Below are 18,633 nucleotides of genomic sequence, written 5' to 3'. Positions count from 1 at the left end.
GGAAGCTTAGCAGAAGTAGATATTCTCATGTTATTTATGTTAGTGCATGGTGAGCTGCACACAGTGGACTTCCAACTAGGGCACACTGGCTCATTGCTAACAGCATAAATCTGATTCATAGACACGTGATTGCTGCATACAATAGCGGTAGGATCAGCAGAGGCATTCAGGGCAGTTAGGGGGACATAAATCAGGTTACTTACATTGTCTACCTATGCCCCTGGTATAATGTACATTTGCTAAAGCATTATGATGACTCAGCGACACAATGGTAGGGATTAACTGGGCTGGGGCATTGAAGTCATTGTCTCAACTCAGCCTTATAATGCTGTGAAAGGATTCAGGAACCAAAATCATTTGGGTGGATCCCATCCTCCTTATAAAGTGTGTTTTGTTTCCAAAAGGTATTGAAATTGTCAACAAAAGTTATACCCATTGAGCTGCACCTAGCCAGTTGTGAAGAGAAAGAATCCTGCTAAAGCGTTCAATGCCATGATTCAGAGAGGCCACAGGGCCAGATATGATGGGTCTTTTATTAGTGTCTAGCAGATAGTCAATCAGCTCTTTGAAATCCTGTTTCAACTGTTCAGAACTGCCCTTCATAATGTCATTTAAACCCACCAATACTACGATATAATCGATGTCCTGGCGTAGTACGTTCAGGAGCAGCTTAGTATTGTCATTTACTCGAGCTCTGGGATAGGACACTGTTTTTGCACGAGGAACAGTCACATTTTCTTACCTTGGAGCTGCCCAAAATCACAGCTGGCAAGAAGGACAAGGAAATCTGCCCACTCCCACTTTTCACCGGATGGTGCAGGCCTCCAGACTCCCCGCTTGATCCAGAGTAGGGATCAAAGGTTGCCAACGTCGACTTCTAAATCGTAGGAGTAGGCACGGCGGCTGCAGACACAGGTACCCCCAGCGACGAAGGTGTAGGAAGCTCAGGCTACAGCGCGACAAAACTATTCAATATTTGTATCCGCTCCGGACCTCTCTTTGGGAATGTAGACGTTTTTGGAGATGTTTTTGTAGATCTTTTTGGCTTCCGCGGCTCGTGACGTGACGATCTTTGATTGCCATGCTCCTTTTGCTGTGCTCCTTCAACTCTATCAGATGGGGGAGGAGAGGCAGAGATGGCTCCGGGCAACGAACTCCGGGCAACACCAGCCAGTCAGATAATGATAAACAACAAGACGGAGATTCGTCCAACATGCACAAACGCCGTCAAGCCACTTGCGGAGAAAAGGTAAACATTCCACTCTGCATTTTCCCCAGTTTCTTACATTGACTGGCTACCAGCGTGATTAAAGAAGCCACCTCAAGACTATAATCCTTGCTGCAATGAAACTCTGAGTGATCCAGTTTTTCCCGAACAAAGCGTTGTGAATACAGCTCCTACAGCGCTGGAGCCATTCATTTACTTTTTCAGAGAGGTCTCCATTGGAAAACTCATCTGGGACTAACTTCGTTAGCTTGATGGCTAACGGTAGCAGCTTAGCTTGGTTAGCTGCTCTTTCAAGCCGACTTTAAGAATCCATGAAAAAACTATTTTGTTATTTATGTTTAACAAAGATTGGTTATGTTTTAGTTAAAATAACAAACTGAGTGGTTTCCAGTATACAGTGTTCAGCTGCGCACTCTGACGTCAGGACCAACAATGTAATCCCAAAGGTGTTCTATGGGGTTGAGGTCAGGGCTCTGTGCAGGCTAGTCAAGTTCTTTCACACCAATCTCAAGATACACTTTCTGTATGGACCTCGCTTTGTGGACAGGGGCATTGTCATGCTGAAACAGGAAAGGGACTTCTCCAAAATGTTGCCACAAAGTTGGAAGCACAGAGTCATCTAGAATGTCTTGTATGCTGTAGCGGTAAGATTTCACTGGAACTAAGGGGCCTAGCCCGCACCATGAAAAACAGTCCCAGACCATTATTCCTCCTCCACCAAACTTTACATTTGGCACTATGCATTTGGGCAGGTAGTACTCACCTGGCATCTGGCAAATGCAGATTAGTCCGTAGGACTGGCAGATGGAGAAGGGTGATTCATTAATCCAGAGTCCAATGACGGCAATCTTTACACCACTCCAGCCGATGCTTGGCATTGCGCATGGTGATCTTACGCTTGTGCGCGGTGGCTCGGCCATGGAAACCCATTTCATGAAGTTCTCGACAAACAGTTATTGTGCTGACGTTGCTTCCAGGGGCAGTTTGAAACTCTGTAGTGGGTGTTGCAACCAAGGACAGATGGTATTTACGCTCTATGCGCTTAAGCACTTGTTTTGGGAGGATGTGTGGCCTACCACTTCATGGCTGAGCCGTTGTTGCTCCTAGACGTTTCCACTTCACTGGAAGCAGTTTCCTCTGCTTAGAGCAACAGTGAAGTGGGCAGGGCAGTACTGATTTCTTATCTTACATCTGCAAGCAGAGTCTACATCAGGCAGTATGGCATTGTCTCCCTCAATCCGTGCAATGGTTACTGCTATAGGTTTCATGACTTTCAGGCTGCTTACCACTCTCTCCAAAAAAAATTATCCAGGAGGATCATCTTGATGGGACTGGCCATATCGGAAGACTGATACGGACATTTCTTGGAGAGACTCCTTTCCCTCCAGGAGACTGTCAAACATGACAACATCACCCCAACAGGTGTTGCTGGGCAGCTTCAATGTGGTGCTCTTATTCTTCTCACTTTGCTTGGTGAGGTAGATTGCTGCTTTTCACTGCTATGATGTCCTTGATGAGCAGAATCAATGCATGACCAGCACAGCCAATGGATGTGATGTGTGGATAGGACTCCTCCACTTTAGACCAAGCAACTTTCATGTTTGCAGCATTGTCTGTCACCAGTGCAAATACCTTCTGTGGTCCAAGGTCATTGATGGCTGCCTTCAGCTTATCTGCGATGTAGTGACCGGTGTGACTGTTGTCCCTTGTTTGCGCTCTTGTAGAAATCAGGTTGAGGGGTGGAGATGTAGTTAATTATTCTTTCCCCATGAACATTCGACTATCCATCAGAGATGATTGCAATAGTCTGCTTTCTCTATGATTTGCTTGACCTTCACTTGAACTCTGAACTCGGCATCCATCAAATTAGTAGATAAAGCATGTCTGGTTGGAGGGGTGTATGCTGGGTGAAGAACATTCGGAAATCTCTTCCAATACACATTCTCTGTGAGCATCTGAGGTGAACCAGTTGCATACATAGCTCGAGCAAGACATTCATCAGCATTTCTCTGACTACGTTCCTCCATTGAGTCATATAAACTTCTGATTCCAGGAGGACCATGATCTGTTGCTATCGATAAGATGTCTGATCTATCATTTTCACCTCAAATAGAAGTAGAGGGACTTTTGTCAGAGGTTGCTTGTTGTGAGCGAGGAGGGAACTTTCTGCACTTGGCCAGATGATTCTGCATCTTTGTTGCATTCTTCACATATGATTTGGCACAGTATTTGCAAATGTACACAGCTTTTCCTTCTACATTAGCTGCAGTGAAATGTCTCCACATCAGATGGTGTTTTTTCTGTAAAGATTAGGAAAAATGAATTTCAAAAAACCCAAATACAATTCCATGTACAGATAAATAATTAAGCAGTTAAACAACTCCTTTATAAGGTAAATGTTTTAAAATGAAACGTGTATGGAAAAGGGTGAATTAACACTCCTTAGTTAGCAGGCTCAAGCCAGCTAAAACCCACATGGTAACTAACTAGCAGAAATTGTTAACAAGTTAGACATGATTTAAACACACTTTGCTGTAGGTAACTTTTTTGTTAACTAGAAAATAGTTGCCTACAGCAAAGTGTGTTTGTCATACATGTTGGTCATATAAAATATATTCACCCCGCCCAGTATTGTAATCAAAACTTGTCTCAGACAGTTTAGTAGTGTGAGCTCAATAGCATCTCATTAATGTGCAAGATCTTGATAATCAGCTGTACATGTAATCGAAGAATGCACTGTGGGAATAGTTTAATGCACTGTGGGAATGCAATGCACTGTGGGAATAGTTTAAACAAAATATGCTACAAGACCTAGACTTGCCTTATGTGTATCCCACAAAAAAGGTTCACTGTTATAAGTTAACTTTTTTTAATGAATTTAAGCAAAATTCCCCAATTCCCGGGCTTAACTTCCCATGGAAAAAATCTGGGAAAATTCCGGAAATGTACAGGGAAGCTTCTGACCCTTTGCAACCCTAATTGTATCTGCCTGCTCTGGTCTGGGCACCTACGCTCGAGCCAACAGCTTGATGATACAGTGCGGGTAGGCTGTGTGGGTAGACTAGTCTACATGATGAGATGATGGATAAGAGCGAGAATATTTTTATTTGTCAAATGGCAGCCAAGCATCGATGATCATGTCACCAGAATAAGACCCTAAATATTTATTGGAAAGCAACATCAAGCTCATCACCATGCACTTTCACCACGCAGTGAAGTTTACCTGTCTAGGATTGGAGTTCCGCCAAATGCAATCAACAGAAATCTAATAATTCAATTTTCTCAAACATACAATTATTAGGCACCATTTTAAAGATAAAATTCTCGTTAATCCAACCACAGTGTCCGATTTCAAAAAGGCTTTTCGGCTAAAGCAGAACATATCATTATGTTAGGTCAGCAACTAGTCACAGAAAGCATACAGTGATTTTCCAAGCAAAGAGAGGAGTCACAAAAAGCAGAAATATTGATAAAATGAATCACTAACCTTTTGATATTCTTCATCCGATGACACTCCCGGGACAACATGTTACACAATACATGTATGTTTTGTTCGATCAAGTTCATATTTATATTCAAAAACCTCAGTTTACATTTGGCTTTGCCTCCAAAACATCCTGTGAATTTGCACAGGGCCACATCAAATCACAGAAATACTCATAATGAACATTAATAAAAGATACACGTGTTATTTACAGATTTAAAGATATACTTCTCCTTAATGCAACCGCTGTGTCAGATTTCAAAAAAACTTTACGGAAAAAGCAAACCATGCAACAATCTGAGTATGGCGCTCAGGACATACACAACCCAAGAATATATCTGCCATGTTGGAGTCAACATAAGTCAGAAATAGCATTATAAATATTCATGTACCTTTGATCTTCGTCAGAATGCACTACCAGGAATCCCAGTTCCACAATAAATGTTTGATTTGTTCCATAAAGTCCATCATTTATGTCCAAATTCCTCCTTTTGTTAGGGCGTTTAGTAAACAAATCGAAACTCACGAGGCGCGGGAAAGTGCAGCGGAATTGTCTGGCCGTAGAAACAAATCAAACGATATATAGAATCAATCTTTAGGATGTTCTTATCATAAATGTAATGTCCCAACCGGAGAATTCCTATGTCTGTAGAAAAGCAATGGAACGAGAGGTAACTTTCTCATGACCACGCATCACGAGACTGAGGCTGCTGGCAGACCGCTGACTCATTCACCTCTCATTCAGCCCCCCTTCACAGTAGAAGCCTGAAACAACGTTCTAAAAACTGTCGACATCTAGTGGAAGCCTTAGGAAGTGCAAGATGACCCATATCCCACTGTATATTCAATAGGGGCTGAGTTGAAAACCTACAAACCTCAGATTTCCCACGCCCTGGTTGGATTTTTTTCTCAGGTTTTTGCCTGCCATATGAGTTATTTTATACTCACAGACATCATTCAAACAGTTTTAGTGTTTTCTAATAATACTAATAATATGCATATATTAGCATCTGGGACTGAGTAGGAGGCAGTTTACTCTGGGCACGCTTTTCATCCAAACGTGAAAATGCTGCCCCCTATCCATAAGAAGTTCTGTAGTCTGTAGTCTAATAAACTGTGTGGTTTCCTGAGTCTAAGTGGGGAGGACTATACACCACATTGCGTGACTCCAAATTTTCTTTGACATGATGGTTATTATCAATATTTTCTGTCCATGAGCTGTAGTGAGAGGAAGCGTTTCAATACCAGGGCCAGTCGAGCATAACACCTTCCAGAATCCAATATTGCCACCCTCCCTCCCTCCCTCTTCATCTGCCCTTTCTGGTGGGCAGATCTGGGCAACATGGCCTTGAGGGGAAGTATGTTTGAGAGCAGTGACTGTATTATACAGAGAAAATTGTGTCCTCTGAAAAACTGTGAAACGCTGTCAGGATCTGTGTTTTATGGCACCATAATTCCCCACGCGTCAGCCACTTTTCACTCCCTTACTTTCAATAAGATCTTTTTTTTTGGTGTGACGCTTGTAAAAAAATTAATTAATAAATAAAATTCTCCGGAAACAAGCCTTTTAAGCTGATGACACTCTTGTTGTCATTGTGAGGTGAGCCATTGTCATGGTAATGTGGCCCTCCCATATTTTGTGAGCTTTGCTTCTTTTGCTGTGCCTGATTTACTTTATCCAGGCCATTTTGATATAATTTAATGTGTATGGATGTGTCCCATATGGTACCCTATTCCCTGTATAGTGCACTACTTTTGACCAGAACCACTTTAGGGAATAGGGGGCAATTTCTGATGCAGACTGTCTTTATGTAGCTACTGTATGCCGTTAACGTTGGTCAGTCACAGAACTTCTCTTCTTCCACTTTCCAGTCCCAGTGGCTCTTTGTTAGCCTGTCTGGAGCAGGTGAAGAGCTACCTGCTGACTGATGGCACCTGCAAGTGTGGCCTGGAGTGTCCTCTCACTGTTCACGAGGTGAGCCAGCCAGGAGATGTTTGTGGGTGTGTGATGGGGCCACTCCTGGTAGCTGGGTCATAAAGTTCAAGGGAAAACACACTGCGCATGCTACTGAACACGAACACACTTCTAACTGTAGCCAGGGTTCGGAGGAGAGAGGTGACACGTATGTTATAGGAGTAGCCACTTACACACGCTAACATCTTTCACCCCCCCCCCCCCCCCCCTCAGATATTCAGCTTTGACCCCGGGGCGGTGGTCAAGCATAGGATGGCTGAGGATGCACAAGCCGATGCCGATTTCACCAAGCTGTGTATCCACAAGAGGAAGATCATTGCCACGGCGACACTGCACAGGAACATGGAGTCACTGCACCCCTCGCTGGCTCTGGCTAGTCACGGTAGTGGCACTGGTATGTGGAAGTTGTTTCTCAATTTGAGAGGCAAGCTTGCCCCCCTGGTTCTCTGTAGCTCAGTTGGTAAAGCATGACTCTTGCAACGCCACGATAGTGGATTTGATTTCCGGGGCCAGCAATACGTGAAATGTATGCACGCATGTCTGTCACTTTGGATAAAATTATCTGCTAAATGGTCATTATTATTATTATTATTATTATTATTTATATTATAACAATCCAACCATTCATATAGCTTATTGGTTGATAATGAAGTTCAATATCTTACAGCATTTGATTGCCATTCAATTGCTTTTACCCTCCAGTGGGATGTCACTAGATATGATGACGTGAGCATCTGTGCATTCTCAGCTAGTTTTGTTCCGTTTTTCCATATGCCATGGAGAAATTAAAATGAAAGACAATATCTTTATGACGGATTGAGATCAGCTCTGTCAGAAATGCTCTGTTCCGTGCAGCATTTTTTACAGCTGCTGTGCTGCATTGTGCCCTGTCAGCATTGTGTTATAAAAGAGAAGCAAAAATGTGACACTGTCTGAACATGCATACACATATCAGCTAGATTATATTTCCATAACGTTCAGTCTGCTTATCTGCTGTCATCTAACTGTTTGCTGTAAATATAAGGTGTCTGTTGTCAATTAAGCACTGTTTGTGTAGTTGCAAGTTCAGAATGGAAAATGCTGAGTGAGTCACTCAGAATCATCTCAATTTTCATCTGTAATATCAACGTGACAAAACTAAGATGACTACTAAATGAGATTACTAATATGAACAATATTACTCTGCTTTGTAGGTTCGGCGACGGTGGGTCCTATGAGTCATCCAGCAATAAAGAACAATATGTACGATGGTCCAACCAACAAGATGACAATACCTGGTCAACGGTACTATAACCATGAACTGGGTTCTCCTCAGAGAGATCCGTACTCTGGTTACAGCAGGACAAGACTGGGGGGAAGTGATCGCTGTAGCCAACAACGGTCTCCCTATCGTATCCGCCACAGTGTCCTGCTCAGCCCCTCCTCCTCCACCTCATGTGGCTCGCAGCATTATGGTGATGGGACTCCCTCCCCAAGGACTGAACTTCTGGGGAGTCCTGAGCCCAACATGCTTGGTTTTCATGGAGCTTGCAGCCCAGGCTCTGCCCTTATGAACGGTGATCGTTTTACACCTCTCTCACCACCTAGTGTTCTGCTCCACGGCTCACCTTCGGCCACCCAGCCTTCGTGTGCCATAGCAGGAAGGACTAATGTACCTGTCAATGCCAAAAGCCCCAATATGCAGAAGCCCTTCTACAGCTTCCCCCACAACAACTTTCAACATAAGCTCCAGCCTGCATGCCATCCACACCCACAGTCGCACTTGTCCCTGTCTCAGCTCCCTCCCTCCTCTGAGATGGACCCTCTTGGTATCCTGGACCCCATTCCAAGCAAGGCTCCAAGCCAGGGTCCCTTAGTGTCAAATGTATCTGGCCTCCAACACAGTGCCCATTCTCAGGTACCACCAATGAATGTAAACATCCCCCCTACCAGTGTCCCTTTGCCCAGCAACCTGCCTTTACCAACTGGGAAGTCTGGACATGTTGGGCATGGCCAGAGGGTCCAGCACCACCCTACCCCTTCATCGGTCTCGTCCTCGCCTATTGTGTCCCCGGTACATGGGCCTGTCCTTGCCAGGATGGAGGAGTCACCCCACCGTTCACGTTGCTCCTCCGGATCTTCTGAACATGGGAGCTTCGCTCACCCCACGGGGGTCCAGGTTCCTTGTGGGGGTTCAAAGCCACTTCCCCGGTCCCCTCGGGCCTCCTTGGGGTCCCCTCGACCTGCAATGCCGCCAAGTTCATATAAGATGGACAAACACCATCACTTGAACGATAACCCCAACTACCTGCCAGGGGGGATGAAAAGTAGTCTAAGCAGGCATTCCAACTCCATGTGCCCTCCAGCTCCTGGTTCTGATAGTGTCCTTCAAAGGAATCATTCGGTAGGAATGCCCCTTAACAAGATGCTAGATCAGCAGAATCCTGCTTCCTTCCCAGCCAGCAGTCTTCTGTCAGCCGCAGCCAAAGCACAGCTAGTGAATCAAAACAAACATCCCGACAGCGCAGCGGCTGCAGGCACAGAGGCTCACAGTGGCAGCGGTTTGGGACACCCAGGACTGGTTGGTGGAGGCAGAGGTGGGAACCTAGATGGACACAGCACTTTAAACCAGCGATATCTACCTAATCCTGGGCCGTTGGCGAGCGAGGTTCAAACCGGAAGAGCAGCATTAAGAGACAAACTCATGGGTATGGCTCAGCAGAGAGAGGCGAATCGCAAGCGGAAACTGTCCAATGATGTCAGCGGTGGTGGCGTCAACAATGACAGGGCTTTCGACGTGCTCAAACATCCAATGGGTGGCTCAGGATCAAGTTCGGCTAGCTTTCCAGAGCCTTTGAGGAGAATGTTTCAGCAGGGTAGCCTGCTCCCAAACACCTCCATGGCCCAGCTACTCCAGTCCATGAGCCACCAGAGTGCCCATAATGGGCCAAGCCACGTGGGCCACAGCCCAGCCCGATCCAGCAAATCTCCCTTCTTGGAGGAAGCTTTGCCTCATATGTCAGCTTTTCAGCAGAGCTTGCGGGGGCCTCAGCTCCAGGGCAGAACGTTGGTCCCTTTCTTCCAGAACATGAACAACGAAGGTCAGATTTCAGGCCAAGATCTAAACACGGAGCAGTTTAACGGGCCAATGAACGCAATGCATGATCCCGCCTTAGCTGGGAACGTTGGGGTGCTGGGTTACGGTGGTAGACAACATGCAGCCATGGGGTCAATGCAGGACAACCCAAACTCTCACCAGCAGCAGCAGTTTGGACATTATCAGAAACCATCCCAGGTGCAAGGCAACCCCCACTTCAGAGGCAGGGCAGGATTGCCTCCCATGATGTCCAATGGCAGTGTCCAAGCCCTCTCTAAGTCAGGTAAGCAGCTGTTTCTTGATTTTGTTGACTTTTTTTGTCCTCTTATCCTAAGTGTGTAGCAAAATCATAGATTTATATAATGATGTTTTAAGTCAATAGTCTCTACCTACACGTTTTTGTGGTTAAGCGAAGGGCAGTAATTTATTGTGCGCCCTTATGGAGAACTGGTATAGTTTTTGTTCTAGTATTGCAAATAATTGGATATACACTACCTTTCAGAAGTTTGGGGTCACTTAAATGTCCTTGTTTTTGAAAGAAAAGCATGTTTTTTGTCCATTAAAATAACATCAAATTGATCCGAAATACAGTGTAGACATTGTTAATGTTGTAAATGACTATTGTAGCTGGAAACAGCAGATTGGTGTTTTGCGGGTACTATTTAATGAAGCTGCCAGTTGAAGACTTGTGAGGTGTCTGTTTCTCAAACTAGACACTAATGTACTTGTCCTCCTGCTCAGTTGTGCACCGGGGCCTCCCACTCCTCTTTCTATTCTGGTTAGAGCCTGTTTGCGCTGTTCTGTGAAGGGAGTATTACACATCGTTGTACGAGATCTTCAGGCTCTTGGGAATTTCTCGCATGGAATAGCCTTCATTTCTCAGAACAAGAATAGACTGATGAGTTTCAGAAGAAAGTTCTTTGTTTCTTGCCATTTTGAGCCTGTTATCGAACCCACAAATGCTGATACACCAGATACTCAACTAGTCTAAAGAAGGCCAGTTTTATTGCTTATTTTATCAGGACAACAGTTTTTAGCTGTGCTAACATAATTGCAAAAGGGTTTTCTAATGATCAGTTAGCCTTTTTAAAATGATAAACTCGGATTCGCTAACACAACGTGCCTTTGGAACACAGGAGTGATGGTTGCTGATAATGGGCCTATGAAGATATTACATTAAAAATCTGCCGTTTCCAGCTACAGTAGTAATTTACAACATTAATAATATCTACCCTGTATTTATGATCAATTTGATGTTATTTTAAATTACAAAAAAACAAGGACATTTCTAAGTGACCCCAAACTTTTTTAACGTTGTGTACATTAGCCTACTTTATTACAATGATCACAAAAAAAATGACAATTTTGTATTATTTCTTTACATAACTCTTTGTCCTTTTCATTCAGTTCAATCTCATTTTGTTGACGTCTTTGTCACTTGTGCTCTTTTTAGAAGCTTTCAACATTGAGCTGACTGCAAAACATTTTCTGTTGCACAGCCAAATAAAAGTGAAGTATTTTAAGCCTGTGCAAGACCTCTTTTAAAGGCAAACATGTTGTACAAGCAGGCAGATAAAACATTTTCTGATGTTTTTCAACTTGTATTTCTCACATCGGGCCTTATTGTTTGTGCTTTTTTGTTGTTTGTTTTAGCTCTAATTTCTTTAACCCATTTTCAGCTCAACTAAGTCATCTTTTCAGCAATGCTTTGACCTGAAACCCAACTCTCCCATCTTGGCTATTATGATCATGTGTGTTTCTCATTGTATGAAATGATAGACGACCAAACAACAATAACAATGACTCACCAAGTTAGATGATCAAGTATTATGCTAGAAGTTGTTCTACTGTAAACAGTAGGCCTACTTTCTATCTGTGTCATTGTAATCAGCCTTTAGACAGTGAGTGGAGAGACCTCAGTGTTGTGGAATGCACTTCCTTGCTATGTCCTCTGTGGTCTGCAGCCAGGCCTCTGCATTGCTACGGGTGACAGTCTGTGACTGAGAGCCCAAGAAGCGCCACTAGCCACGCGTCACTGGTTCGTGTATCAGACGGCTGTGTGCGTCCTCTTGGCTAATGTCTGTGTCCTGGAGCTAGCCTCTAGTAACCTACAGTCCTGCTCTTAGAGAGTGAAGGATGGGCGAGAGGGTCATGGAAAATGAGAACAGTGCTTCTAGTAAACAAGTAATGTAATATTTAATCTGAATTACTGAGATTGGGATTTGATCTTAATTAGAGCTGGGCGATATGGACACAAATCCATATGGTTATAGATTGCCTGAGTTGATGCCATAATGATAAACCAAAGGATACGTTTATAACAATGTGAACCATCACTGTTTATTATTATTATTATTATTATTATTATTATTCTTTAAACTAGTACTAGTTTGAGGGTTGTAGCCATCCATTGTCTCTTTAACAATCACCTATGTTAGAGAACTTTATTTAATTTCAATCTTCACATTTCTCTAGTATAGGTTACTTATTGCAATGAATGATATCAGCAAAAATGTCTGCGATAAGTGATCGGTATGGTCGGTGTCGGATCATTTTTGGTTTATCATCCCAGCTCTAATCTTTAATGGTTGTAGGTAGTTGGGTAGATGAGTAGGATACCAGCTCTGCCGCCATATACTTATTGTCTCTGTCATTTTATTCTGAAGTGATACGTAGTAAGTGAAGGTTAGTTATGGCATTTAGTCTTGACACATTCTCTTAGCCCTAGTCTGATTTAAATGACGTACAGTCCACTCCTGATGTATGCAACAGCTTGGGATTGTTGTGAATGCAGATAGCAGGCGGTGGCATGAGAAAATTAAGAATTTGAATTGGGACTAGTGAGATGCACTCCCCTTGAAGGGAAATTGCATTTCCTTTTGATGTGCAATTATCAGGAGTCGAATGTATCTAGACAGATGAACCCTTTTTTAGCGTAAGCTAATTACAGTAGGTGGAAATCTTGTATTTTCTACACTTTCATAGTAGTGTCTAGTCACTAGCTATCTGCCAGAGAGTAGGGAGCACTTTCACCTGGACAAGCCAATGCCCTTTACGGTGAGAGATGTGCCACACATCCATAAACATGGGTGCATTTCTGTTTCGATACAGGAGCTCCACACATATGATCACATTCACTTCCTGTCCAAGCTCTGTGGATTCAGCAAATGTCCTCCGAAACCGTCAAAGTTAGCGGATCATGGTGGCTACTGGCTACTTTGTTGAGGTTTGTCATCTGTTTTTGTTAAATGAACCTTTTTTTATTTCAATAGCAATAGACTCCTAATGTTGTCACTGACTGCTATTGTTGACTACTTCTCCTGTTCTACACCATACCCGTGCTGACAGTTTTGAGGTAATGTATGGATATCCATCTAGGCATATGGCTCGAGTTCTAGAAGGGTACGTTCAAATTTTATATCCTGATTTGATTTAAGAGTCAGTGGCCATCTTATCTAAAACGCCTATATTTGGTCTGAAGTCAGTGTGTAGTCAGGAAAAGCCCAAATGAACCCCAGTTGACCCCTTTGGTTTTCATCTCAACAACATTGTTTTCTTTTCTCACTTGTCTTGTCGGTTTCCTTTTTCTTTCGTATTTGTTCAATCAAGTCCTCAAAAAAATCAAGGGAAATAAATGGGAGTACATTTTGGGCTTGTTTTTACGACCACACTACTCTCTTTTACTGTCTCTTTGTATTTCAACACATCCTCTTCCAATTACCACAGGTAATTGTCTTATTTGGAGTAATTGTGCTATTCCCAAGTGACCTCCCCTTCACTACTTCCTCTCAGAGAATCCCCTGCTTTTTGTGATCGTCACAGAGTCAGTCTGTTAGGTCTCCAGTTGTTGTCTGTAGTTTGCCAAGTTTCAAGACTTCAGTGTTTGCTTATCTTGGAAAAGCCTCAGTTAGCTTGGAGCGGTGTTGACCTCATGATCAGATATCCCTAGACTCTCCCTTCCTCACTTCACTCATGATCAGATCTCCCTCTACACACCTAATCCCTCACTTCACTCCTCATTCTCCCAACTTTCTCACCCCTCTTCTGTTTCTTTGTAATCTCTCACACCTCTCTCTCTCCCTCCCTGTACAGTTGAGGTCAGTAGTTCTCTGAGCTGTGAGCTGAGGCAGGCCCAAGAGGAGAGTCTCCAGTCTCTCATCCGGAGCAGCCAAGCCAATACACAGCAACAGCTTGTTCAGGGTCTGGGTCGTCACTCCATACAGAGCCAGCAGCTCCACAGGTTCCAGAGCCAGGGCTCCCATCCTGTTGCCCCTCTCCCTGCTGGTGCTGCCTCCAACCCCATGAACAACCTCCTTCAGAGATTCCAGGTCAGGCTGATGTGTTCAGGCTGATGTGTTCCTGGTCTGTTTCAGACTTATTTTCTCTTACTTTCTGTGTATTTGGATTAGTGTTGTATGTTTAAGGATGATTATTGTTGATTACTGTCAACATAACAACCCTTCTCCCTCTCTTTTTGTTACAGGGGGGTTTGCCTGAGAGGATTCCACAGCCCAACAGAGCTATGAGTCGACTGGGGATTATGTCCATGTCCCAACCCAGTGCCCCTTGCCTCCAGGAGAGTCATCGAGAATACCAGTCTCCCCAGGGCCTTCACAGTGGTGGGGGAGAAGTTATTGATCCTATCCACAGGGAAGCGATGGGCATGGCCAGCAAGAGCACATCTAATGTCATTACATCAGCGGGTGGTAGCAGTTCCTTCGCTGCTACTGTTGTCTGCGAGCCTGTTGACCTCTCCCATGCGGTCAACTCTGTCATCCACACCGGCCCCCTCCGCTCATATCGGGAGCCAGTGCCGGAGCACCGACACCATCCCAAGGTGGGCCGGCCCCGCAAGAAGACCCCTGAACGGAACATCTTCTCCCCCGTTGCCATGGAATCTCCTACAAGATTCCATCCGCCTCGACGTGGAGCCCAGAGAAGACAATGGGACAGAGAGGTGGCGGGCAAGGAGCAGGCTGGTCTGTGGCGTGATGACGAGCCCCTCCAACAGCTTTCCTTAGCCCAGGGCAGAAACGGCACCTACCCAGAAAGGCCCAAAGGTCAAACACCACTGCAAGTCCCCAGTGGTATGTATGCCCATATGAACGGCAACGGTATGGTTCACACCTCGGGAAGACCCAGAAACCCCAGCCTGTCCCCACCAGAGGGCCACTTCACCAAGGACTCCAGCCTCTTCAACGGACATCTGAACGGCCAACTCGACGGGCACTGCTACAACAGGTATTACAATGGTCACCTGAACGGGAGCCTGAGCGGCGAGGAGGACCTGAGGCCTGTGGACTCGCCCTCCTCCAGTGAGGGGCTCCACCACAGGCCAAGAACTCAGACCCACTACCCGGGAGAGCTGCTCTGGGGCCAGGGCAAAGGCTTCCCTCCATGGCCAGGCAAGATGGGGAGCGAGGGGCACATGTACTCCCTTGGGATGGTGAACAGCATACAGGGCAAAGTGAGATTATTGTATTGTCGGTGTTGTGTGATTATGATTGGTCACATGACTACAGCACATAAGGAAGTGGAGGTCTCCGCCACAATTCCACCCTCAGTTTCAACACTATTTTACATTACACTTTTGCTGCTACTACTGTTGTGCACCATACCTTTTGATAATGCTTTGTATAAGAGAGGAGTTTTAAAATGTGCAGACATTGGGCATGGCATGTCCCTGAAGGATATTATATTCTTCACAAGGAGCATGGCAGGGAAAGAGAACAACTCAAAAACTATTTCTGCTCTGTGGCACTGCCAACGGCCTCAGAGATGCCAAAGAATTAGTCGTTTCACCCCCATTTTCACTTCTGTCGACATCCATTGCTTGAATTTATTTACAGCCTATTGTGCCTATTATTATTATTTTCAAAACTACTGTCCAGGCTCTTCGATTTGGGATTTGGGGAATCTGCTTTTATATTTTTAATGTGACACGTTAATTTAGGCTAACATTTGGACTAGGTGTTATTTCAGTTTGGTTTCTTGCCTAGTTTGACCTTACATATAATATGCAGTGGTGGATGAATTTGCCACACCCATCCTTTTTTATAGGCCTGTGTGTGGACAGCTATTTGAATAAATCTGACCCCCTTGTGTTGAGTAAAACAGAAATTGAAAGCAGTTTGGAAGGGTAAGAGAAAATGCTGCCTCTTTTTTTTTTAATTAGAAAACTGTTGAATTCTCTGTCGTGTGTTTAATTAAAGAAGCTTGCCAGTAAGTCATAAGACAATGAGGCTTTATTGAAGTTGAATTGTTGTGATTATTGAGTGTTAAATTAAGTCATTGCTTAGACACGAGTCATTCTGCAAACTCATTTAGAACTCCTGTCCTGAGAACAGAGTAATGTTCTTTTGGTTTCACTTGGCTGCCTTAACACTCTCATGCAGATGATCCTTTGGTAAAGTTTTGGTTTAATTCTCCCGGTCAGTGTTTTGGTAATGTTTTTTTCTACTTGCCCTCAGGTAGAGTCAGACAATTTCCAGAGGACACTAACAGAGGATCTGGAGACCCTACACAAAGCAAACAAAATAACTAGAAAGTAAGTTACTTACCCTAATCAGTGGTTCTCAACTAGTTTTGTCTCTGGACGCAAATTGAGCCAGGTTGTCTGTCACGCTCCAATATTCACATTGCTATTATTTCTTTAACCAAAATGACCAAAAATCTGGACAACTAGGTTTAATGCATTGTTGATAGTAAATGCACCAATTTACATAATGAGAACAACAGTCACACCTTTTCATTATCAATGATTGCAATTTCCCATATTCTTGATGAAGAATGTCAAGCTCACTAGTTTGAGACCACAAAATCAACCAAATCCGCTAAATAGCGCTGCTAATAAATATTGAAAATACTGTGATTTAAGAAAATATGTCCAGAGGTTAGATCATTAAAATATATATATATACGTTTATTCTTATTTCTACACACTTTCTACCTGGTTTTAATTGTTTAAGTTCAGACTGGAGTATATTTCATAAAAAAATACATACAGTACCAGTCAAAAGTTGACACAGCTACTCATTCAAGGGTTTTTCTTTATTTTTTTTACTATTTTCTACATTGTAGAATAATAGTGAAGACTTAAACTATGAAATAACACATGGAATCATGTAGTAATGAAAAAAGTATTAAACAAATCAAAATATATTTTATATTTGAGATTCTTCAAAGTAGCCACCCTTTGCCTTGATGACAGCTTTGCATACTCTTGGCATTCTCTCAACCAGCTTCATGAGGTAGTCACCTGGAATGCATATGAATTAACAGGTGTGGCTTAAGTTAATTTGTGGAATTTCTTTCCTCCTTAATGCGTTTGAGCCTATCAGTTATGTTGTGACAAGGTAGGGGTGGTATACAGAAGATGGCCCTATTTGGTAAAAGACCAAGTCCATATTATGGCAAGAACAGCTCAAATAAGCAAAGAGAAACAACAGTCCACCATTACTTTAAGACATGAAGGTCAGTCAATCTGGAACATTTGAAGAACTTTGAACGTTTCTTCAAGTGCAGTCGCAAAAACCATGAAGCGCTATGATGAACCTGGATCTCATGAGGATTGCCACAGGAAAGGAAGACCCAGAGTTACCTCTGCTGCAGAGGATAAGTTAATTAATTACCAGCCTCAGAAATCTGCAATTAACTGCACCTCAGATTGCACCTAAGTGTTCACGTAACAGACACATCTCAACATCGACTGTTCAGAGGAGACCGCGTGAATCAGGCCTTCGTAGTCGAATTGCTGCAAAGCAACCACTACAAAAGGTCACCAATAAGAAGAGACTTGCTTGGGACAAGAAACACAAGCAATGGACATTAGACCGGTGGAAATCTGTCCTTTTGGTCTGATGAGTCTACATTTTTATTTTTGTTTCCAACCACCGTGTCTTTGTGAGATGCAGAGTAGGTGAACGGATGATCTCTGCATGTGTGGTTCCTACTGTGAAGCATGGAGGTGTGGTGGTGCTTTGCTGTTGACACTGTCAGTGGTTTATTTAGAATTTAAAGGCACACTTAACCAGCATGTCTACCACAACATTCTGCAGCGATCTGCCATCCCGTCTGGTTTGCGCTTAGTCCCACTATCATTTGTTTTTCAACAGGACAATGACCCAAAATACCCCTCCAGGCTGTGTAAGGGCTATTTGGCCAAGAAGGAGAGTGATGGAGTGCTGCATCAGATGACCTGGCCTCCACAATCACCTGACCTCAACCCAATTGAGATGGTTTGGGATGAGTTTGACAGCAGAGTGAAGGAAAAGCTGCCAACAAGTACTCAGCATATTTGGGAACTCCTTCAAGACTGTTGTTAAAGCATTTCAGGTGACTACCTCTTGAAGCTGGTTGAAAGAATGCAAAGCTGTCATCAAGGCAAAGGTGAAGAAGAAGAATCTCAAATATATTTATATTTGTTTAATTTTTTTATTTGTTTAATTTCATAGTTTTGATGTAGAAAATAGTACAAATAACTCTTGAATGTTTAGGTGCGTCCGAAAGTTTGACTGGATATAGATAGATAGAAATAGAACTAGGGGGCCTAGTGGTTAGAGCATTGGGCCAGTAACCAAAAGGTTGCTAGATCGAATCCCCGGAGCTGACAAGGTAAAAATCTGTTCTGCTGTTCCTAGGCCGTCATTGTAAATAAGAATTTGCCTAGTTAAATAAATAAAAAATATATACATATATAAAATCTGTTCCTGTAGTTTTTATCAGATACAGTAATACATATGTTGTCTTTCTTACAGTGGAGGAAAACGGAATAACAACCTAGAAGCTGCTATACAGGAGGCTATGAGCGAGCTGGATAAGATGACAGGCAATGTGAGTACTCTGACGTCTAAACATCATGGGTAGATTCA

General features: G+C 43.5%; 1 protein-coding gene across 6 annotated transcripts in view; it reads left to right on the top strand.

The window, feature by feature from the left end:
* The window catches only part of LOC110501882 (methyl-CpG-binding domain protein 5), a 43,853-nt gene that overhangs the window by 22,297 nt on the left and 2,923 nt on the right, over window positions 1–18,633 (top strand). The window contains exons 3-10 of one of the 6 annotated variants that reach the window (XR_016490673.1): window positions 6,585–6,687; window positions 6,901–7,081; window positions 7,881–10,046; window positions 12,875–12,989; window positions 13,856–14,091; window positions 14,247–15,004; window positions 16,234–16,310; window positions 18,520–18,595. Coding sequence is in view for 2 of the 6 variants with exons in the window: in XM_090216228.1 (XP_090072354.1) it covers window positions 6,585–6,687; window positions 6,901–7,081; window positions 7,881–10,046; window positions 13,856–14,091; window positions 14,247–15,698 (4,138 nt within the window). In the remaining 4 variants the exon portion in view is untranslated. Of the gene's footprint in view, window positions 1–6,584; window positions 6,688–6,900; window positions 7,082–7,880; window positions 10,047–12,874; window positions 12,990–13,855; window positions 14,092–14,246; window positions 15,987–16,233; window positions 16,311–17,877; window positions 18,098–18,519; window positions 18,596–18,633 lie in introns of those variants that run through there. The other 5 variants (XR_016490672.1, XR_016490670.1, XR_016490671.1 and 2 more) reach the window with 5 other exon arrangements.

Source organism: Oncorhynchus mykiss, chromosome 22 (assembly GCF_057628025.1).
Source record: "Oncorhynchus mykiss isolate SJ-2025 chromosome 22, ASM5762802v1, whole genome shotgun sequence".
NCBI classification, from domain to species: domain Eukaryota; kingdom Metazoa; phylum Chordata; class Actinopteri; order Salmoniformes; family Salmonidae; genus Oncorhynchus; species Oncorhynchus mykiss.
This window is presented reverse-complemented; position numbering and strand designations above follow the sequence as displayed.